The following is a 24,146-nucleotide window of genomic DNA, read 5'->3' on the forward strand; positions in this document are numbered from 1 at the left end:
AAGTGAATGTTACGGGGTGATAGTAATTTAGTTCAGTTACCTTTGTTCCTGTATCGAAGAAAGCGATGGTGGACAAGTTGGGACAGCAGACTGGGATAGGGAGAGATTGAATATGTCCATAAACACTCCAGCCAGCTGGTCTGTGCATGCTCTGAGGATGCAGCTAGGGATGCCGCATGGGCCGGCAGCCTTTCGAGGTTTAACACGCGAATGCTGCCATCTATCACAGTTTTTGGTTTGGGTAGGTTTTAATAGTCACAGTGGGAACATCCCCTAAACACTTCCTGATGAACTCAGTCACTGTGGCTGCATTCCAAACATGTAAAAGACACACCCTCTCCCCTCAGCCCTCAAATTAAGTGGACACTTCTGATGACATCTGATGCGTTTACACTTGCAGGGCAAGGGAAGAATTAATTCATTTTAAATGGCCAGCTCTTGCCCAGTAATGTCACTCCTTCGTCCCACGGTTCTCCATATTAATGTTGGTTTTAAGTTTTGGCTGACTTTTCTTAGCAGATGTACAATCATCAGAAATTGAATTATGGGGCGTTTCAGGCCCCATGGTGAACATAATTGGACACTCGCAAACTCAATCAAAAACGAGGGCTGAGGGGCTAACGTTGCCAACTTCCCTTGCTTGGCTAATCAAATCTAATTTTATTGGTGACATGCACCGAATACAATAGGTTAAGACATTACCGTGTATTGCTTACTTTCAAGCCCTTAACCAACGATGCAGTTTTAAGAAAAAAATATTTATTAAATAAACTAAAGTAAAAAATAAAAGAGCAACAATAAAATAACAATGAGGCTATATACAGTGGGTAACGGGAATGAGTCAATGTGCGGGGGTACAGGTTAGTCAAGGTAATTGAGGTAATATGTACATATAGGTAGGGGTAAAGTGACTGCATAGATAAAACAGCAAGCAGCAGCAGTGTAAAAATGGATATAGTCCGGGTTGCCATTTGATTAGCTGTTCAGGAGACTTATGGCTTGGATCCACAGACGATGCAATCTCTATTGCACTCAACACTTCCCTAAATAGACCTTAGCACGGGTACTTCCAGTTTGAGTTTCTGCCTTTCGGAAGGGAGAAGGTTTGCTGAAGGGAGGGCGGGGGAGGACCATGTAGCCATCCCGGAAGGGAGAGTATATGTATTTACAGTACCAGTCAAAAGTTTGACCACACCTACTCATTCCAGGGGTTTTCATTAGTCTACAATGTAGAAAATAGTAAAAAAAAATAACAGTGAAGACATCAAATCTATGAAATAATACATATGGATTCATATTTTTTTTATTTTGTGTTATGTTCGTTTGTGTGACTGTTTTGTTGCATTGCTTTGCTTTATCTTGGCCAGGTTGCATTTGTAAATGAGAACTGGTTAAATAAAGGTGAAATAAATAAAGTAAACAAAAGTGTTTGAAACAAATCAAAATATATTTTGAGATTCTTCAAAGTGGCCACCCTTTGCCTTGATGACAGCTTTGCACACTCCTGGCATTCTCTCAATGCATTCCAGGTGACTACCTCATGAAGCTGGTTAAGTTAATTTGTGGAATTTCTTTACTTAATGTGTTTGAGCCAATCAGTTGTGACAAGTTTTTAAAAAAATGTAACCTTTTAACTAAGCAAGTCAGTTAAGAATATTGTTATTTACAATTACGGTCTAGGAACAGTGGGTTAACTGCCCTTTTCAGGGCCAGAACAGTTTTTTACCTTGTCAGGTCAGGGATTCGAGCTAACAATCTTTTGGTTATCCTGAAAAAAATGAACTTGTACTATGATTAACAGATTTTTTTATTGTTAAAAAGATAGTAAAATACACACGATTCACTGAACTGACAAATCAACACCTGTATGTTCCAGTAATACTTGAAATATGGTGACTGCTCTGTGAAATCTTCACTGTATCCAGTAGCATATTGTCGTTTTCACATGGTCGTAGCCTGGATTGATGCAATGATTATGATGAATTCAGTCATGCTTGCATACTTTGAATTCTACTCCTAATACATGTATTACAACTGTATACAACCAGCAATAACACATTTCTGACTGCAATTCAGTGCATTAGGCCTTCATTTTCTTAAACTCAATCTGGTTTTTGCTCTCACATAAATGAGATGTAGAACCACTCTCCTCATTGAGAACCCGGCATTGAACAAGTACTGCAGGGCAATGTTTCCTCTAAGCTGCAAGTGGGTGCGCAGTAGCCCCGAGACTGCCGTGCAGCTCCCCCGGGACTGCGGAGCAAAATAAATATCAGCCCAAAGAGAGAAAGAAGCATGGGATTAAACTTCAGAGCTGCAGTAAGCCTATTTGCAAATAAAACATTGCCATATATGGATCTGTGCTGTTTCCTTTGAACTGGACTGGACAGCATGAGTGGTCATTAGTAGATGCGCTTGTGTTGAGATCAAAGCAAGAGCTGCATGTTGCCATGTGTGCACATTTTGTTAATATACTTTGCTAGTTAGTGAGTTAAGTAGCCAATATATAGAGGGTAGGGATCATTTGTCTGTCTGTAATAATGGTATGGAAATAATAAATGTATTTTATTTTGTAAAGTAGTTTCTTGCATCAAACAATATTTTTTGTCACCTTGTCTGAAGGACAAGTGGATAAACAGGTTAATGTCAAGCCCTGCATGTTTTTTTCTAAAGTCTTATGGAATGTAGACCTACATTGAACACCACACATTAGCTGCTACTGTAGGCTGAATGATAGCTGTTCTATTTCCATGTTACAGGATGCATATTTTCCTTGTTTTTGATGGTAGGCCACACTGATAGGCCTACATTATGTTTCAAATAGCAACAGTAGCGTACTTGACCACTGTTAAAACTAACTTAAAGTGGGTACAGCCTCAGTGTTCACAGTAAATGCGAGTTTGCACAGCAGACCTGAAATTTGCCCAGTGCTGGAGAAAAGAGGGAACATTGCTCTAGGGGGTGGTAGGTTAGCAGTGTGTAAGGAATGTAAATAATGTGACACTACATAAATGTGTTCCTAGGCATCATTTAGCCCCATGTTGGCCAGGACAACCTTCTCCCCAGGTTTAAAGGCAGGCATCCCAAGATACGGACAGCTGGCACACCGGAAGGCATCACCCAGGTAACACTGAAATACAGATCCAAAGGTCAGGTCACCAACTACAAACTGGCTTCACAAAGAGACATGTGCCAACACAGAAAGCTACAGTATGATGGGAAAAGAGTGACACTCACACTTCCACACGCTGACTTGGGCTGGCTGATCGTCTGGACACCCTTGCTTTCTTGTTCCAACTCCTCAGCAAGACCACAAGAGCTACATAGGAGGAGTAATGACAAATTACAATTATGATACAAGGCAACTATGTGTGATTATCTCCATATTTGCATAAGGGATATTCAATAATCAGTTGAACTTCATCACTCATGTCTCTTGGTTATGACTCCAGCGATCTTGTTGGTGTATGGATGAGCCCTCTTTTCTGTAACCAAAGAAAGGGTGAGGGGTGTTTCTCACCAGTTCTTGCAAGCTTTCTTTTTCTTGGTTGTTCCGTCACCACAAGAGGGCGCCTTGAGGGAGGCTGCATCTGGCTTCTTTAGATCATCTGCATCCAGGAGAGCATCGGAGTCCACCAGGTCCTGAAGGGACAGGGGAAAGGCATATTGAGACCATCATCGAATGCATTAAATCATAGATTTATAGATCTACACACAAATACAACCAAACACACACCACATCATCATCATCCATGTCATTGGCTGACAGGGTCCACGCCTTTTCAACATTGGGGTCAAGAGCTGGTTTGTCTTCTGCAACAAGAAAAGGAATACATTTGTAAAGGCCAGAAGCAAGAGGAAAAGTTGGAAATAGTAACAGAAGGAGGGAGAACTTCACATACCTGGTTTTAGTGTCTTTTTCCCAAAGGAAAGCTTCAGCTGGCTAGAGGAGCCCACCTCAAAGTTGGGTTTAGAAGCAGACATGCGCACCCTGGAGAGAGTGTTCCCCTGGAAGCCTGTAGATGTCCTCAGGGCAGACAACGTTTTTGGAGTCAGGGGTCCTTTACTGATCTGCCAATGTTGGTTAAAAAAAAAATGTGTCAGTGTATAAAGAGCCTGGAGGAGTGGATATTTACCAATCCAGTGCTGGTTTACTCACCTCAGTGACAGACACCAGGCCAGACAACTTCAAGGCTGACATAAGTTTTTCAGCAGTCCTCACCGATTGGTCATTAGTTCCTGAGAAAAAGGACAGGTTTCAAGTGTCAAGAGTCAGTCATTTACTATGTGTCCTCAATAATGACCATGGAGACTTTGCTCTCTTCACCCCTCTTACCTGTAACAGGTTCCTCTAGCACTAGTTTCCCACCAGGTTTTATCACTCTGGCCATCTCTGCTAGCGTCTCTGAGGTGTGAATGGAAGAGCTGTCAGGGAGTAGACTTGAGAGGACCCAGTCATAAGTTGATGCTGCATGTGAAGCTGAGGAAAGAAGAGGATTGGCAGGTATTTTGGTGGCTCACCTTATCGTTAGAGTAGCAAGTACAATTTTACAATGCAATGCCTTTTAACAAGTGCATAGAATATCACACCTATAAATGCAAGAGTTTTGATATAGCATTGGCCAACTGTTGAAACAGAAACTTAGGAAAGGGTCACTCACACATTAGAAGTCTCTCCATATTCTCCAGTGACACTCGGCCCTCAGAGCCAACCATGGACCCTAGACTCTCTGCCAGCTCCTTCAGGGTTGTTGGGGATGAGGGTTGGCTCCACACCAACAGCACCTTATCCCCCGCTTTTATACCAAGGTTTGCCATGGTCTCCTGCAAACAGAACAACAGTCAATACATTAACACACTTACTAGCATTTAAAGTTAAATCAATCCAAAGAAACCACCAGAATGTGGACACTGCCACCTAACGGACTCCTCCCAAAATTGAGATACCCAAGCAGACAGAACATACAGTGCATTCAGAAAGTACTCAGACCCTTTGACTTTTCCACATTTTGTTACGTTAGTCTTATTCTAAAATGGATTTTAAAAATATCACACAATACCCCATAATGACAAAACAAATTTATAAAACATTTGAAACTGAAATATCACATTTATGTAAATATTCAGACCCTTTACTCAGTACTTTGTTGAAGCACCTTTGGCAGCGATTACAGCCTTGAGTCTTCTTGGGTATGACGCTACAAGCTTGGCACCCATGTATTTTGGGAGTTTCTCCCATTCTTCTCTGCAGATCCTCTCAAACTCTGTCAGGTTGAATAGGGAGCGTTGCTGCACAGCCATTTTCAGGTCTCTTCAGAGATGTTCTATCGGGTTCAAGTCTAGGCTCTGGCTGGGCCACTCAAGGACATTCAGACACTTGTCCCAAAGCCACTCCTGCGTTGTCTTGGCTGTGTGCTTAGGGTCGTTGTCCTGTTGCAAGGTGAACTGTCGCCCCAGTCTGAGGACCTGAGCACTCTGGAGCAGTTCATCATGAATTTCTCTGTACTTTGCACGGTTCATCCTTCCCTCAATCCTGACTAGTCTCCCGGTCCCTGCCGCTGAAAAACATCCCCATAGCATGATGCTGCCACCACCATGGTGTCAGGTTTCCTCCAGATGTGACGCTTGGCATTCAGGCCAAAGAGTTAATTATTTGTCCTTTAGGTGCATTTTGGCAAACTCCAAGCGTGCTGTCATTTTACTGAGGAGTGGCTTCCGTCTGGCCACTCTACCATAAAGGCCTGATTGGTGGAGTGCTGCAGAGATGGTTCTCCTTCTGGAAGGTTCTCCCATCTCCACAGAGGAACTCTGGAGCTCTCTCAGAGTGAGCATCGAGTTCTTGGTCACCTCCCTGACCAAAGCCCTTCTCCCCCCAATTTCTCAGTTTGGCCAGCTCTAGGAAGAGTCTTGGTGGTTCCAAACATCTTCCATTTATCAACTCAAATTTTATTTGTCACATACACATGGTTAGCAGATGTTAATGCGAGTGTAGCGAAATGCTTGTGCTTCTAGTTCCGACCATGCAGTAATATCTAACAAGTAATCTAACAATTTTACAACAACTACCTTATACACACAAGTGTAAAGGAATTAATAAGAATATGTACATAAAAATATATGAATGAGTGATGGCCGAATGGCATAGGCAAGATGCAGTAGATGGTATAGAGTACATTATATACATAAGAGATGAGTATTGTAGGGTATGTAAACATTAATGCCCTTGTTTAAAGTGGCTAGTGATACATTTATTACATCCATTTCTCCATTATTAAAGAACGATGGAGGCCACTGTGTTCTTGGGGACCTTCAAGGCTGCAGAATTATTTTGCTACCCTTCTCCAGATCTGTGCCTCTAGACAATCCTGTTTCGGAGCTCTATGGACAATTACTTTGACCTCATGGCTTGGTGTTTGCTCTGACATGCACTGTCAACTGTGGGACCTTAGGGAGGTGACCAAGGCACAGGTGTGTGCCTTTCCAAATCATGTCCAATCAGTTGAATTTATCACAAGTGTAGAAACCTCTAGGATGATCAATGGAAACCAGATGCACCGGAGCTCAATTTCGAGTCTCAAAGCAAAGGGTCTGATAAGGTATTCTAAAAACTTGTTTTCACTTTGTCATTATGGGGTATTGTGTGTAGATTGATGAGGAAAATGTTACATTTAATCCATTTTAGAATAAGGCTGTAACATAACAAAATGTGGAAAAAGTCAAGGGGTCAGAATACTTTCCGAATGCACTGTATCTGTCATGCTGCTAAGATACCAAGTGTTGGGGACAGAGGAGTAAACTCAACCACCCAATAGTTTATCGGTACCTGATAGTAGCTGTCTCATGAGTCGTAGATTCAAGATTGAGAAACAGAAGTGAAAGTGACCTTGTTCCATACAGAATGCTTTACTGACTTCTGTTGGGATATCAAAATTGTTCTGAATTGGTTACTGCCAGCACCAGTTACAGACATAAGGATTAGGGTTAGTGTAAGGTGACCAGCCCTCAGTAAGAAAAAGTTTAAATTGCGGGTGATATTTCAATAATCAAACGCTGTATCCAATCAGATTTGCATTTACAAATTATGTCTATCCCTGTACCCAACTGCATAGGCTACCAAACATGGGTGACTAAAAAATGTACGAGATAGGCCAAGATTTAAAAAACTGTGGAGGGGTAATCAATTGCTGTGTTATAATTAATAAAAGGACTATAGTGAAAATACATTTGTAAATTTAGTTCCATGTCATTGTTTTTTTCCCACCAAGCTAGAAAATCAGATCACCTCACCTCAGCAGTTCAGAGTCCAACCTCATGAACACAGGTACAGTAGAAGTTGGAAGTTTACGTACACCTTAGCCAAATAGATTTAAACTCGGTTTTTCACAATTCCTGAAATTTAATCCTAGTAAAAATTCCCTGTCTTAGGTCAGTTAGGATCACCACTTTATTTTAAGAATGTGAAATGTCAGAATAATGGTAGAGAGAATTATTTCTTTCATCACGTTCCCAGTGGGTCAGAAGTTTACATACACTCAATTAGTATTTGGTAGCATTGCCTTTAAATTGTTTAACTTGGGTCAAACATTTTGGGTAGGCTTCCATAAGCTTCCCACAATAAGTTGGGAGAATTTTGGCCCATTCCTCCTGACAGAGCTGGTGTAACTGAGTCAGGTTTGTAGGCCTCCTTGCTCACACATGCTTTTTCAGTATTCTAGTTAGGATTGAGATCAGGGCTTTGTGATGGCCACTCCAATACCTTGACTTTGTTGGCCTTAAGCCATTTTACCACAATGTTGGAACTTATTTATGGCGGTTTTGGAGCAGTGGCTTCTTCCTTGCTGAGCGACCTTTCAGGTTATGTCGATATAGGACTCGTTTTACTGTGGACATAGATACTTTTGTACCTGTTTCCTCCAGCATCTTCACAAGGTCCTTTGCTGTTGTTCTGGGATTGATTTGTACTTTTGGCACCAAAGTACGTTCATCTCTAGGAAACAGAACGCGTCTCCTTCCTGAGCGGTATGACGGCTGCGTGGTCCCATGGTGTTTATACTTGCGTCCTATTGTTTGTACAGATGAACGTGGTACCTTCAGGCGTTTGGAAATTGCTCCCAATGATGAACCAGACTTGGGGAGGTTCTAAAATTATTTTTCTGAGGTCTTGACTGATTACTTTTGATTTTCCCATGACGTCAAGCAAAGAGGCACTGAGTTTGAAGGTAGGCCTTGAAATACATCCACAGGTACACCTCCAATTGACTCAAATTATGTCAATTAGCCTATCAGAAGCTTCTAAAGCCATGACATAATTTTCTGGAATTTTCCAAGCTGTTTAAAGGCACAGTCAACTTAGTGCATGTAAACTTCTTACGCACTGGAATTGTGATACAGTGAATTATAAGTGAAATAATCTGTCTGTAAACAATTGTTGGGAAAATGACTTGTGTCATGCACGAAATAGATGTCCTAACCGACTTTCCAAAACTATAGTTTGTTAACAAGAAATTTGTGGAGTGGTTGAAAAACAAATTTTAATGACTCCAACCTAAGTGTATGTAAACCTCCGACTTCAACTGTAGCTACAGAGTTGTTATAACAGGATATGTGATGCTCCATACCCATTACATGGAAAGCTACGCAAGGATCCAATCGCTGGGGGCTTTGTTTTGTACAGTGCCCCTCCTCACCACAAATGACTTAAATGATGGCAGTCTCAGACTCATTGTGTTTAAGACAACTGGGAACTCGGGTGGGGGGGGCGAAATCAAATCATGACGTCAGTGATCTTCAAGTCGGAAAGTTGGAGCTCTAGAAAGTGCTTCAAGACAACTGGGAACCCGGTTAAAAATGAGCTCAGATTAAAAATAAATAAAAAACATTGGTTTGAACGGTCATCCAACTCGGAATTCTTAGTCTAAACTTTTTCTAGAGCTCCAACTTGGTTTCCACAGCCACAAAGTGAATATTATCTATATCGTAAAAATATATGAAAAAAAAAAAATGCTTTTTGGTCTTATTTTAAGGCTAGGGATGTGGTTAAGGTTAAGTTTAATATCCGATTTACTGTGAAAAACTGTAGAAATAGGCGGGGTTTTATGACTTTGTGGCAGCCAGTGACACTTTCTGACCTGAAGATCACTGACATCTTCATTTTACCTCGTTTTTTCCGTGTTCCCAGTTGTCTTGAAAGCACCATGTAGGTAGCCTGATGGTGCTTTCGAGACAACTGAACTCCAGAAAAAACTAGGTCAAATCATGACGTCAGTGATCTTCAGATCAGAAAGTGGGGTTCTAAAAAGATGCCAGAGTTTTCGACTTGTAATTCCGAGTTGGATGATCATTCAAAACATTTTTTCCAGTTGTTTTGAACAAGACATCATGAGTAGCAATCTCTATAGCTAACATTCCACTCCTTGTCGTTGACAAAAAGACTGGTCTTTCAGCAATTTAAAACTTTCAATATGCGCTGGATTTATGGCAGAATTGCTTAAAGGGTTGTTGGAAATAACATTAATATTTTCTACGACAACATGTGGAGCCTCTAATAGAATTTGAATTTATAACGTCAAAAACATTTAGCTCTTAGCTAGGCAAATGGTTGAATTTTGAGGCTTAAACTCTAAACGAAACAGTTTTGTGGTTGAATTGCAGAATGTAACTATTTAGTTTGAGAATTTAGACATTTGAGCTAGCATCTTTTGACAAACTGGTTTCATCTACTCTGGACAATCAAAAATCGGTTGCTTAGCAACGTGTTCTGTGGAGAGAAAAAAGTGATATAGTTCCAATATTTGCATTATAGTTGTACTTTGAGCATAGCTGAGGGTAATCAAATCAGGATCACGTCCTCTGAACTCTAGCTCATTAATGATGGAATGTTCATATTTGAAGATGGTAGAAAGCAGTGGAGGTTACTCAGGAGGGGGAGGACCATCCTACTCAGTGAATTTCCTAAAAATAAAAAGTGAAACAAAAAAGTTGTCCCTTTTAGATAAAACTACACTATTCAAGGCACCAAATAATGGATTAAAACACACTGTTTTGCAATGGTCTACAGTGGCCTCAACAGCACTCTCTGTGGTAGCACCATGGTGAAGCCAGAGGACAGCTATTTTCCGCCCTCCTCTGGGTACAACGAACTTCAATACTAAACCTTGGACGCTAATGGTTCCCACCCCCTTCCATAGACTTACACAGTAATTATGATGACTTCCGGAGGACATCCGCCATCCTATCAGAGCTCTTGCAACATGAACTGACATGTCCACCCAATCAAAGAATCAGAGAATTAATCTAGTACTGAAAGCATAAACTACCGCTAGTTAGCACTGCAGCACATAAAATTTAAAGACTTAACTTAAAGAGAGAAAGACAATAGTTTAACAGTTTTGAACAAATTAATGTCTTAAATTGAGAAGAAAAAGAAGAGATTTTGTATACATTTTTTCCCACTTACTTAGCTAATGCACCTAGCTAATTTAGACTTTTCAAACACTTGGCTCAAACAGAGGTATTATATTTATGTTAAGCTAGCTGGCTCACACCGAACCCAAACAGGCTGCGCGCGTGCCCCATCGTGCATAAATGTATTTCACCTTTATTTAACCAGGTAGGCTAGTTGAGAACAAGTTCTCATTTACAACTGTGACCTGGCCAAGATTAAAGCATAGCAGTGTGAACAGACAGCAACACATAGTTACACATGGAATAAACAAGTCAATAACACAGTAGAAAAAAAAAAGAGTCTATACACATTGTGTGCAAAAGTCATGAGGAGGCAGGCGAATAATTACAATTTAGCAGATTAACACTGGAGTGATAAATTATCAGATGGTCATGTGCAGGTAGAGATACTGGTGTGCAAAAGAGCAGAAACGTAAATAAATAAAAACAGTATGGGGATGAGGTAGGTAATTTACCGATGGACTATGTACAGCTGCAGCGATCGGTTAGCTGCTCAGATAGCAGATGTTTAAAGTTGGTGAGGGAGATAAAAGTCTCCAACTTCAACGATTTTTGCAATTAGTTCCAGTCACAGGCAGCAGAGAACTGGAAGGAAAGGCGGCCAAATGAGGTGTTGGCTTTAGGGATGATCAGTGAGATACACCTGCTGGAGCGCGTGCTACAGGTGGGTGTTGCCATTGTGACCAGTGAACTGAGATAAGGCGGAGCTTTACCTAGCATGGACTTGTAGATGACCTGGAGCCAGTGGGTCTGGCGACGAATATGTAGCGAGGGCCAGAGTTCTATTTTAGCCCTTGGCGTCGCAGAGGCTCGTTGGCGCAATAATTGAATAACATGGATTTCTACATTTATTTTGCGACGCTCGCGCACGCGACGTGTCCTGTCTGGTCAGCATGTAAGGCTGTCCAACACTGGAACTCTTCCAAGTCAAGGTAAGCTTTTGGTTGTATGAATGTATTGCCACCGGGGCACGCCAGTGTAATTGATCAACTGTTTGCTGTACTGTGGGTTTACTAAGTATTTTTTTCACCTGGTCACAGACAGCTGTTGTGGTGTTCACTGAAGTCCACAAGCGAAGGAAAAAAGTGAGAGGAGGAGAGTGCATAGATGCAAGAAGGAATTATACAACAAGTAAAGCGATGATGCTGTTTGTATGTGGCTGATATGAATGTGATCTGTGGGTGCTGCTGATATTAATTCTGTTGGAGAAAAAAAAAAATCTTAAACAGAAGCAAACCAAACAGAGAGACTCGTTTTGGTTGCAAAGCGTAACTGTTTGGATTTATGATTACACCCTAGATCAACTAGATGCAGGCAAGAGCGTGCAATGAGGTACTGAATGTGTCACTCAGTTGCCTTAATTACACCCATTTGTACCGACATGTGCACCTACGTTATAAACTTGAATTCGTAAACTAGGTTATATCAACCTCATTATAGGTCGAGTATCATATAGTAGTCTTAACCTATCGATGTTACATTGAGCTGGGTGAATGGAATATGAATGACAGTCATCCTATATGCTGTAATAGAAATAAAGCCATGCTCTTTAAAAAAAAAGAAATCCTCTCTAATCTTAAAACGGCACAGTCTGCAACTGGCAGAAAGGCCAGTCTCTTTGGCACATGACAGGGAGTAGATTAGCTAAAGAGACTGATATCCAGGCTATCAGGTGTAACTAGAACGTAATATGGAATACTCTAGAGCTGACTAGAAACCAAACGTTTATGGAAAATGTACTGCCAGTCATACAGACATCATCAAGCCCATTTTAGCACATCACGTTTAATACATTATCTTGGTCTTGACTCTTAATTAAAGATGTTCAAATGTGCTTTTCTCTTTGTGACAAGTTACCAACCAGCTAAGTTAGTTAGCTAGTAAGCTAACGTTGTTTAACGAACAGCTAACAAAACGTCCACCTCAAAATGTATGTTTTCGCTGTGCAAATTCACTGCAGATTAACAAAACCTGTGTGTGGTAGTTCCGCTTTGATTTTGAGACTTTCTGAACGTGAAATAAGGCAAAAAGGTTTTCGGTCAATGTTAGCTGACCTGCTAACTTACCTCTCCGGTCAAAGCAATGATGTGTATTACGTGCTGCGTAAGTGAGTCGCGTAAAAATGATGCGTCTGATGTCTAAATATCTGTTAGCAGCTGGATATGGCGGCGCTGCTACGAGGACTACGAGTTGGAAGGGCCCTGCGGGGTTTTGGCAGCGGTGAGCCAAGACTTGCTACTTGGTCTTTGTCTGTAGGCATTAGCCAGTAGCTCAGGGACTTGACTTTGGTAATCGTGTACATTGATTTAGGTTTAAATCGCGAGAGAACTTGGGAACTAGCTAGCCAACCAATGTCACTTTAAGCAGAAGGTGATCATGAAGGACAGAATCTGGTAATATAATGTTGGCTACTCATTGCAATCTAAATCTCAACGCAAGAAAACACATGTAGTTATCACAACTGCAAGTATTGAGCTCTTCAATCCAATAAACATAGTTAGCTAATTAGGCTAAACCCGTAAATTGTGACGGGGGTTACGTTATCCACGTATTTTCACAATCTGCTTACATAGGGACTACCGAGTTCATACTACCGAGGAACTACCCCCCCGTCACAATTTACGGAGCTTTAATTATTTGGCAATATTAGGCAATTTAGTTAATACGTGCTCAGTCAGAATACAGGATGCATTGTGTCAGTATGAACATCATTAGAGCATACTTTTCTGATTATTTCTTGTAGTTCCAAAAACATCCAGTCCCCAATGCAATGGCCTGAGACGAGGCTTCCACTGTGCTGCACTTCGTCTTCAGGAGGACAAGGACAAGTCCATCCCTGTCCCCCCATCCTCTGCTGCATCCTCAACTACAACCTACCACGAGCATTACCAAGCCCACCCATCTAAAAACAACACTGCCACACATATGCAGGAAGCGCCTGCACCCGAAGCTGGTGCTAAGGAGGCTCCCCAGCCCAACACTAGGTTAGGTTCCACCAAACTGAACTGACACCCATTTAACCAATGCATAATAACATTACAATACCATGTTGTGGTTTTTCCCTCTGAAACATTTATGTGACATTTTGTTCTTAAGTTACTTATGACGTGTGCATGCCAATGGTCTATGCTGTGTGCTCTCTATTGTCACTGCAGTTATGCAGACCAGAGTGGAGAACAAGGAGAAGAGTATGAAACAGAGGAGCAACTGCAAGCACACATCCTTAACGCTGCACTGGACTTTGTCCAACTACATGGTTGGACTCTTGAGGCCATTTCAGCAGGGGCTGAGGTAAGTGAGTGGAGGGAAGTTGGATTTACTGTAGTTGTGTGGATGGAGAGATTTACCTACGTGACTAAATGTAATTGTTTCTTTCCTGTTACTGTTTTCCTCGGAGCAGACACTGGGCCTCTCAGCAGCCTCCAGTGGAATGTTCCAGAATGGAGCAGGGGACCTGGTTTTGCACTTCATTGCTCAGTGCAATGCCCAGCTAACAGAGCAAATGGCAGAGCAGCACAACCAGGTCCAACTTGGTCAGGCTGAGTAAGCTCCCTCACACTCAAATTAGCAGGTGCAAGAATAGTGCACTTTTCGTGCGCAGTTAGGATTTAAACATGGATGTGATTGTTATTGGTGTGTGTGAGCATGTGTTAACCACGTGATTTCTTGCAGACCAAAGAAAACTGCAGAGTTTCTTAGAGATGCTGTGGAGACTAGATTGAGGATGTTGACGCCATACATGGATAATTGGCCACAGGTATCTTGCACACAACACAGTATAACAATTAGACTTTAGACATCAACTAGACATGTGATAGTTAATCTCTTCACCTTAAACCAGTTCAAGCTACTGATTGGTATAAGGTAGCCTAATCTTGTAACATCGTCTTGATACACTAGTAGAGGCAACCATTTATTACATCTGTGCGTAGATGTGCCATATAGCTTACTTGATCGAATGTATCACTTTGCCATCTACATTAGTCTCCCTCAAATTATTACACTCAGTAACAGACATCTGTTTTTTTTCTGCTGATTTAAAGTGTATCTTCCTTTCTCCTCTCTCCAGGCTATGAGTATTCTGCTCCTCCCACACAACATCCCAGACAGTCTGAAGCACCTCTCCACCCTGGTGGATGATATCTGGTACTACGCTGGAGACCGTTCCACAGATGTGAGTCGACCTTCTCAGCCTAAGTACCCCTCTCCCCATGTCTTCCTCACCCCCGTTCATCAGGCACCTCATACTATCCGACCAGCCTCTGCGAAGGTTACTACTCGCCACCTATCCTCACACTGCACTCTCATTGTCCCTCTCACCTTTAACTCGGTCTACCCTATTAATCTCCATATTATATGTCCTCTATGTCCTCTCCTCTCATTAATTGTACATGTGGGTACAATTGACATGATTTGTCAATTGTTTATAAATCAGCCCAATCCAAATGTTTCCTTTTAAGTTTTTGTCTTTCAACAACCACTTTAATAGTATGTCTATGTATCAAAATCTTTGTTATTCAGTTTTCACTTTTTTCCTATATCAGTTGAACTGGTATACGAAACGGGCCGCACTGACAGGGATCTATAACACCACTGAGCTGGTGATGATACAGGACTCCTCAGAAGACTTCCAGGACACCTGGAACTTCCTTGAAAACCGAATCCAGGATATTGTCAACATGGCTGGCGCCGCCAAACAGGTACCATTTCCTTAGTCTGTGCATAGTCCCCTTAATAAGGTAACGGGTCACTAGTGATAAAATATAAATCATTAGAAAGAACTCATACAACCTATATTAAGGGAACTCAATATGTGTAATTGACACCTATTTTGCTATTGTGTCCTGTAGGCGGCATCTACAGGAGAAGCAGTGGCACAGGGGCTTTTGGGGGCTGCTGTTACGGTGAGGGTGCTAGAGAGATAAAATGCACAAAACAAAGGATTATTATTACGAATTGACTTTTTAAACACTTCTCCAGGCATTGTGAAGATCTGTTGTATCCGCGCAGAATGTGTCTTGAACATACACAGCAGCATTGCTTGGAACCTTGGATTACTTTTTTTCAGAATCCTAGATTGTTTAAATGTTTTAATGTCATGCACTGTATTTGTTTAATACCAATTGTATTCTGTGTGTTTAGTAGTGACTGGAGATTTTTTTTCTTTTTTTCCAGCTGAAGAATCTAACAGGGATTAACCAAAGACGATGAAAAAAGATGGCTATTTCTGTTCCACCATCCCCTTCCCCTCTGATCTCTGCCAGTCAGTGGTTTGTGTGTGAGGCATTGAAGATCAGCTTCTGTGCTCACAGCTCAGACATTTCTTCTCTTATCTGTAATACCCTATAGTGTTGGTTTGTTTTATTGCTTAGTCGCCTTTTATCCACAATACAAATATAATTGTGCCTTAGGTCTGGAATTAGGTTTCATTTTCATCCAGTTTGAAACGGTTTTCCCTCAGATCCACTTCCTATCCATTTTTCTTTTGTATAAAGGATGCAAAAATATGATTGTATTTTAAATGCTTTTGGTCGGGTCCATTGAGAGTTCCTAAATAAATTACAGATCAGTTACAACAACAATCTTGTTGATTTTTTTCAGTTATTGATTTAGGATGAGGGGTCCTTGGGATGAACAACACTGCATGGATTTTACCATGCGATGCTGTTGGTGCTTTCAAGACAACTGGGAACTCAGGAAAACAATGGGGTCAAGTCATGACATCAGCGATCTTAAGGTCAGAATGTCGGGAGATCTGGAAAGGTGCCAGTTTCGATGAACGTTCAAGTTGATTTTTCCAAGTCAGAGTTAGTTTTTTTTCAGGAGTTCCCAGTTGTCTGGAACAGGTCATAAGTGTTTTACCTAGGCGCACTAAACTTGTATTTTGAAACATCTTAAACATCTTGAAACATGTTAAACACACCCACAACGAATTGGTAACCAATCACAGACTATTTTATTTTGGCCAATGAGGTGTTTTTTAGACGGATCGATAAAGAATTTATATCTGTGCTTTTCTCATACGTTAACAATGCCGTATGCTAACCAGCCAATCACAGAATTGACGGATGAGAATGTTAAATGTGTCATAGTGAACACAGATCTGTCGTGAGTAACCATTTAAATTAATTATCCAAACGTTAGCTTGCTAGTGAACGAGTTCGTTACGTAGCTTGTGAGAGCGTAGCCAGTGCAATGAATAGCTGGCGCCCGCTGATACTTAATTGAAATAACTACAGCATGACATATGTCCATGTTTTAATATTTCTGTATGCACGTCAATGATGACGCAGCAATGGAATATTAGACCAAATCATGTGTAAAGTTACATAGCGTTAGGTCACTAGTTGGCTTTCTGGGAGGGAGCAGCCGAGAGACGGGTTGCCTCCCACGATGTAACCAATGTATGTTCCAACATACACTGAATTACCAAAAGTATGGGACACCTGCTCGTCGAACAACTCATTCCAAAATCATGGATATTAATATGGAGTTGGTCCTCCTTTTGCTGCTAAAACAGCCACCGCTCTTCTGGAAAGGCTTTGCACTACACGTTGGAACATTGCTGCGGGGACTTGCTTCCATTCAGCCACAAGAGCATTAGTGAGGTCAGGCACTGATGTTTGGTGATTAGGCCTGGCTCACAGCTGGTGTTCCAATTCATCCTAAAGGTGTTCAATGGGCTTGAGGTCAGGGCTCTGCGTAGGCCAGTCAAGTTCTATCACACCAATCTCGACAAGCTATTTCTGTATGGACATCACTTTGTGCACAGAAGCATTGTAATGCTGAAACAGGAAAAGGCTTTCCCCCAAGCTGTTGTCACAAAATTGAAGCACAGAATTGTCTAGAATGTCATTGTATATTGTAGCATTAACATTTCCATTCACTGGAACTAAGGGGCTTAGCCCAGACCATTATACCGCCTCCACCAAACTTTACAGTTGTCACTTTGCATTTAGGCAGGTAGCATTCTTCTGGCATCCGCCAAACCTAGATTCGTCCGTATGACTGCCAGATGGTGAAGTGTGATTCATCACTCCAGAGAACGCGTTTCCACTGGTCCAGAGTCCAATGGCTGCGAGCTTTACACCACTCCAGCCGACGCTTGGCATTGCGCATGGTGATCTTAGGCTTGTGTGTGGCTGCTCGGCTATGGAAACACATTTCATGAAGCTCCCGACGAACAGTTCTTGTGCTGACGTTGCTTCCAGAGGCAGTTTGGAACTCGTAGTGAGTGTTGCAACCGAGGACAGACAATCTTTTCCCACTTCAGCTCTCGGCTGTCCCGTTGTCAAATCAAATATTTTGTGAGCTTCTGTGGCCTACCACTTTGCGGCTGAGCCGTTGTTGCTCCTAGACGTTTCCACTTCACAATAACAGCACTTCCAGTTGACTGGGGCAGCTCTAGCAGGCCAGAAATTTGACAAACTGACTTGTTGGATCCTTTGATGGTGCCATGTTTAAAGTCACTGAGCTCTTCAGTAAGGCTGTTCTACTGGCAATGTTTGTCTTTGGAGATTGCATGGCTGTGTGCTCAATTTTATACACTTGTCAGCAACGGTTGTGGCTGAAATAGCAGAATCTACACATTTTAAGGGGTTTCCACGTACTTTTGTATATACAGGTCAGGTCTGGGATTTTCGAAGCAAGTGCAGGGTAGTAGTGCCTGCTCATCACCCCGGAGGGCTAGCTAGATCATAAGCTTAAATATTACATGAGACTGCTATTGGCTGAAGTTACAATGTTAATGTGTTCTTTCACATGTGTTGTCTGATTATACAGGGTTGCAAATTCCATCCGACGTGTCTTTGTCAGAGGTTGCAACAATAGGTAAGATACTCTATCGCCTGTGCTTGTTCTTATTAATAAGATTATGAATGTGTAGCGGTTTGTAAGATCCATGTCCTTGCCACAATGGTTCGTGTAAATGTTAATCTCACGTCTCATTTTAGCTATTGATTGGATTCAAATTGATGCAAATTCTTCTGTGATCCACGATGAGTTCATTGCTCAAGGAGTGGGAATGTAGTGACTTGTACAACTTTGTTTTTGTCCCTTCTAGTGCCTCCTGTGTTCCAATATTGCACTGATAACTATGATCACATTTTCAGGTCTTTCCCCCTCACAAGTGATGATGTTGTGGACAAGATGCAGTACTCCAGAGTAAGCATTTGAACACCTGATGAAGATGGCTGAAAGTATCATTGCCAGCCATGCTTACTTGAAGATGAAACTCCTAATGCTTTGTCCCTCTCTTCCCTTCTACCGCAGGACTGTACATGTGACGATTTCTGCCCAGAATGCTCTGTTGAACTGACGCTGGACGTTCGCTTCACAGCGGACCAGACACGGCATGTGACGTCACGAGACCTGCTGTCCAACCACCCTTGAGTCATCCCTGTGAGTGAGCTTCCATTCAACCATAATTCAACGTAGACTTTCCTCCCCTTATTATTTTCTTCAGAACTGAGTTGACTTCTATATTATCTGATCTTCAGGTGACCTCCAAGAGTCGAGACAATGATCCCAATGACTGTTGAACAGGATGGTGAGCTGCTCTTCCCCATGGTCTTCTATTACAGCATTTTATTATAAATATTTGGTGTCTTACACACACTACCTCTGTTTCTCTCTCTCGACTCTGCCTCCTTCGTCTTGTCAGACATTTTGCTGGTAAAGCTTCGAAAGGGTCAGGAGCTGCGTCTCAGAGCTTGTGCCAAGAAGGGCCTTGGCAAGGAACATGTCAAGTGGAACCCTACAGCCGGTGTATCCTTTGAGTGTGACCCAGACAATGCACTGAGGCACACTGTGTACCCACGGCCAGAGGAATGGTGTGTTATTTTGTAATGTTAAGGGACAGACAAAGTATTCTGTGAGGGAGAGTGTCACTTATTGTTATTTATTAGAATTGACCCTGCTATTCTCTGTCTCAGGCCAAAGAGTGAATACTCAGATTGAGGAGGATGAGGTGCAAGCCCCATTTGACCCCAATGGCAAACCTGAGAGGTAAATTACATGTCTGTTATGGAGCATTTAGGGTGTGCATCATCAGCAGGAATGGGCACGGTTATTCAAATATTCAAACAGACATTGGTATTCGATTACTTGGGAGAGTATTCATTTTTGAGGAGAACAAATATATACTTTTTCTAAAATGCAATCTACATACAATACCCCATAATGTCAAAGCGAACTGATTGGACATGATTTGGGAAGGCACACACCTGTAAGGTCCCACAGTTGACAACATGTCAGAGCAAAACCAAGCCATGAGGTTGAGAGAATTGTCTGTAGAGCTCTGAGACCGCATTGTGTCGATGCACAGATCTGGGGAAGGGTACCAAAACATTTCTGTGCCATTTAAGGTCCCCAAGAACAAAGTGGCCTCTGTCATTCTTAAATGGAAGAAGTTTGGAACCCTTCCCAGAGCTGGTCGCCTGGCCTAACTGAGCAATCGGGAGAAGGGCCTTGGTCAGGGAGGTGACCAAGAACCCGATGGTCACTCTAACACCGCTCCAGAGTTCCTCTGTGGTGATGGGGATAACCTTCCAGAAGCACAACAATCTCTGCAGCACTTCACCATTCAGGCCTTTATGGTAGTGGCCAGACTGAAGCCACTCCTCAGTAAAAAGGCACATGACAGCCCATTTGGAGTTTGCCAAAAGTCACCTAAAGACTCTGACCATGAGAAACCAGATTCTCTGTTCTGATGAGACCAAGATTGAACTTCTTGGCCTGAATGCCAAGGATCACGTCTGGAGGAAACCTGGCACCATCCCTACGGTGAAGCGTGGTGGCAGCATCATGCTAGGGGGATGTTTTTCAGCGGCAGGGGCCGGGAGACTAGTCAGGATCAAGGCAAAGATGAACAGAGCAAAGTACAGAGAGATCCATGATGAACTGCTCCAGAGCGCTCAGGTCCTCAGACTGGGGCGACTGTTCACCGTCCAATTAGACAACAACCCTAAGCACACAGCCAAGACAACGCAGGAGTGGCTTCAGTACAAGTGTCTGAATGTCCTTGAGTGGCCCGGCCAGAGCCCGGACTTGAACCTGATCGAACATCTCTGGAGAGACCTGAAAATATCTATGCAGCAACACTCCCCATCCAACCTGACAGAGTTTGGGGGTTTGCAGAGAAGAATGGGAGATACTCCCGAAATACAGGTGTGCCAAGCTTGTAGTGTCATACCCAAGAATAATCATTGCGGTAGTCGCTGCCAATCGGTGCTTCAACAATGTACTGAGTAAAGGGTCTGAATACTTATGTAAAAGTATATATCAGTTTTATTTTATATAAATTAACGAACATTTCTAAACTTGTTTGTTTTGTCATTGTGGGGTATTATGTGTAGATTGAGGGGGAAACATGTTTGATCAATTTTAGAATAAGGCTGTAACGTAACAAAACGTGGAAAAAGTCAAGGGGTCTGAATACTTTCCGAAGGCACTGTATGTGACGATGCTACATAGCCTACAAGGATAGACTGTGACATTCAACACATGTTGCGCCCCATAGAATAAGTCACCTCTAGTTTACACACATTTCGGTCAATCAAAGCAGCGCTACAGTCGGTCTCCATGTGTAACAAGCGAAGTGGGAGATTAATAATCAATGCAAAATATATGAATGGAGTTCTTGTAGACCAGTTCTTGTAGACCAGTACGGGGTGCACAGCAAACTTTTCTCAATTAGCCATGCTACTTTAGCTAGCTAGCTGGCTAACTTAGATGGCTACTGTAGCTGGCTAGCTTCTTTAGGTACAAAGATTTGATGCAGTCAAAACATGATGATGATAAAGGTGATGATAAAGATGGCAGCGACGTCACGGTTCATTTCTGTTGTCTCAAACTTTTGCAGGTTCTATTACAATGTGGAGACGTGTGGCTCACTGCGACCTGAGACCATCGTCATGTCTGCTCTGGCAGTGCTGAAAAAGAAACTGAGTGATTTACAGACCCAGCTGAGCCACGAAATCCAGAGTGACGTCCTCACTATCAACTGAGACCTGCAGTTTTAGCCAGTCCTACAACATTGAGACTTGGAGAGCAGATCCAGTTGCAAATCAAACTTTTTGGATGACAACAAACCTGATGTAGGCAGGACAAAAGTTTATTCAAGAGCTCGCCAACTGAAATCAGCAGTTTTTATATCGTCCACCACATTTTGTCCTTTCTCTTCGGTATCTGCTATGTTAATATTTGTCCTTTTTGTTGAAGTTGTTTGCGGGAATATGTTTTGAATTGTTTATTTTGTCTACCGAAAGAATAAACTCAAATTTTCATCCAGATTGAATGTGCTTGCCTTTGAATATAAATAAGGTGATGAATGCGAGCATAGGTGAGCAGTCACTGATGTGGGACTAAATTCTACAAAGAATATTCTAAATGCAAACAAGCCCTATATACCTTCTCTTGCAAAGTGGTCTCAGAACATTTCGTATTATTCTGTATGTAAATCAGAGAGACTCCATTTAGTATGTTACAATTCATTATGTATTATTAATGTCCATCCATTTCGTATGTTAAGAATTCCATTTTCTTGTGGCTAACGTTAGCTAGGCTAGGGTTTAAGGTTAGTAGTTGGGTTATGTTAAGGAAAGGGTTAGCTAACAGAAAGTATTGCAAAAAAGTAGTAAGTACTTAACTTTTGCTTTCTAGCTAATAGGCATCCATGATGAGATTAACACGCAACCTTTGCGTTACACTCCTACCAACCACCCTGCTTTCATTTTTGCCTTAAACTCTGGTGGCGTTTTCTAAACGAAGCATAAGATTGTATACTACCCAAATAAAGTACATTTCGGTTTCAAATATAAGTCCTACAAACATGATAGTACTGTTAGAAAGGTTTCAGATAAAGGTGTCAGTGACTACTGCGGATCCCAACAACCTCGGTCCCCCTGTTGGGGAATAAGTTATTTTAAAGTGTGTTATATAAATATTCATACACATAGCTCATATAAACAAAGACATTCCGTCGTAAGAACACATACACCCAGCCAGAAGACTGACCCCCTCTTCCTTATATAAACACACATCTCATCTCCCTCTAACTGGCCGGTCCCAAGAGCAAAGAACTTTTGCTGTGCACCAATGGGGCCCGCTCTGGCTAGAGCAAGGCCCGCCTCCAACCCTCCGACCAGTCAAGAAGACCGAAACGACAAGACTCCACCTACTTTATTCTATGTATAAAAATGTATGTAACCATTGTATAGGCCTCTTTTTCACCTGGCTCCTTGCCGAGTTATGTGAACTAGGTCCGTGCACGTAAAACTGCGGGACAAGATATCTCTGACTCATTAAAACTGTCTTTCGTTACAACTGAAATCCACTCTGTCCAGCGTCCGTGATTTGGTCTCAACTCTCCAGTATTTGAACACTAACAAGTGTAAGTATGATATGACGTGTCAGTTACTGTTCCAAAAAGAATAAACATGCGCAAATTCCCATTGGAGCAGGGTTTGCGCAATGTGCCATTTCTTAATTTTTAGTCTTACAGAAATTATATACATATGAGGAAGTCGCGGCTGGTGGGGGGAGCTATTGGAGGATTGGCTCATTGTTATGGTTGGAATGGGTTAAACACCAAACGTGGAAACCACATGTTTGACTCCTTTCCATTTACTCCATTCCAGCCATTACAATGAGCCCACCCTCCAATTGCCACTCTCACCAGCCACTGATAGGAGAACGCTGAAGCCTCTACCTATTATCAATTTATGTAAATATATACTTTACTATTAATACTTTTGACAATTTTCACTCCACTACATTCCTAAAGAAAATAATGTGCTTTTTACTTCTTACATTTTCCCTGGCACGCAAAAGTACTGGTTACATTTTGAATGCTTAGCAGGACAGGAAAATCCCTGGTCATCCCTACTGCCTCTTATCTGGCAGACTCACTAAACACAAATGCTTAATTTGTAAATTATGTCTCAGTGTTGAACTGCCCCTGGCTATTTGTAAATGAATAAAATAAAATTGTGTCGTCTGGTTTGCTTAATATAAGGAATTTTAAATGATTTATACTTTTACTTTTGATACTTAAGTACATGTAAAACCAAATACTTTTAGACTTTTACTCAACTATTTTACTGTGTGACTTTCACTTTTACTTTAGTCATTTTCTTTTAAGGTATCTTAACTTTTACTATGAAAATTGTGTACTTTTTCCACCGCTGAGGTTTAGCCACGATGCTCCTGTACTGCAAATGTCTGAGTGATGGAACATCATCATCCCGGAAACCCTATAACCACTCCAATTCGTATACTGACCCACAGATAACACAATCTGAATTGCACTCTGCACTTCCCTTTCCCACCTGGACAGAAGGAACACCTATGTGAGAATGCTGTTCATTGACTACAGCTCAGTGTTCAACACCATAGTGCCCACAAAGGTCATCAGTAAGCTAAGGACCCTGGGACTAAATACCTCCCTCTGTAACTGGATCCTGGACTTCCTCCCTCTGCAACTGGATCCTGGACTTTGTGACGGGCTGCTCCCAGGTGGTAAGGGTAGGCAACAACACATCTGCCATGCTGGTACTCAATATGGGCGCCCCTCAGGGGTGCGTGCTTATTCACATCCTGTACTCCCTGTTCACCAATAACTGTGTGGCCAAGCACGACATAAACACCATCAGTAAGTTTGCTTACGACAAAACAGTGGTAGG

The 24,146-nt window shown here is 42.0% G+C and overlaps 2 protein-coding genes and 1 pseudogene across 8 annotated transcripts; 2 read left to right on the forward strand and 1 right to left on the reverse strand.

Moving 5' to 3' along the window:
• Positions 1–1,789: 1,789 nt before the first annotated feature.
• Positions 1,790–12,670, reverse strand: LOC110494195 (anamorsin-B). Of its 3 annotated transcripts, none has more exons than XM_021569030.3 (9): positions 12,531–12,670; positions 4,662–4,824; positions 4,337–4,480; positions 4,160–4,239; positions 3,903–4,071; positions 3,737–3,813; positions 3,521–3,642; positions 3,238–3,319; positions 1,790–3,130 (listed from the first exon to the last, which is right to left on the reverse strand). In XM_021569030.3, exons 2-9 carry the CDS (start codon positions 4,816–4,818, stop codon positions 3,020–3,022), a joined length of 942 nt encoding a protein of 313 aa, XP_021424705.3. In that variant the 5' UTR covers positions 4,819–4,824; positions 12,531–12,670; the 3' UTR covers positions 1,790–3,019. The 3 variants fall into 3 exon arrangements, with proteins under 3 accessions (XP_021424705.3, XP_090061626.1, XP_090061622.1); XM_090205500.1 differs by having other exon boundaries at positions 12,519–12,597; XM_090205496.1 differs by lacking the exon at positions 12,531–12,670 and adding an exon at positions 10,194–10,252.
• On the forward strand, positions 12,566–16,046 carry LOC110494184 (ubiquinone biosynthesis protein COQ9, mitochondrial). Of its 4 annotated transcripts, none has more exons than XM_021569009.3 (9): positions 12,566–12,684; positions 13,208–13,448; positions 13,620–13,755; positions 13,865–14,007; positions 14,137–14,221; positions 14,534–14,734; positions 15,009–15,164; positions 15,315–15,368; positions 15,640–16,046. In XM_021569009.3, the coding sequence occupies exons 1-9, from the start codon at positions 12,627–12,629 to the stop codon at positions 15,673–15,675; spliced, it is 1,110 nt and encodes a 369-aa protein (XP_021424684.1). In that variant the 5' UTR covers positions 12,566–12,626; the 3' UTR covers positions 15,676–16,046. The 4 variants fall into 4 exon arrangements, with proteins under 4 accessions (XP_021424684.1, XP_021424692.1, XP_090061618.1 ...); XM_021569017.3 differs by having other exon boundaries at positions 14,534–14,638; XM_090205492.1 differs by having other exon boundaries at positions 12,589–12,857; positions 14,534–14,638.
• Positions 16,047–16,495: 449 nt separating this feature from the next.
• Positions 16,496–21,610, forward strand: LOC110494202 (DNA-directed RNA polymerase II subunit RPB3-like; annotated as a pseudogene). The gene is made up of 8 exons (XR_016490496.1): positions 16,496–16,572; positions 18,247–18,294; positions 18,576–18,627; positions 18,736–18,864; positions 18,963–19,012; positions 19,127–19,295; positions 19,398–19,470; positions 21,326–21,610. The product of XR_016490496.1 is annotated as a DNA-directed RNA polymerase II subunit RPB3-like (transcript).
• The last annotated feature ends 2,536 nt before the right edge of the window (positions 21,611–24,146 follow it).

Source organism: Oncorhynchus mykiss, chromosome 2 (genome assembly GCF_057628025.1).
Source record: "Oncorhynchus mykiss isolate SJ-2025 chromosome 2, ASM5762802v1, whole genome shotgun sequence".
NCBI lineage: Eukaryota > Metazoa > Chordata > Actinopteri > Salmoniformes > Salmonidae > Oncorhynchus > Oncorhynchus mykiss.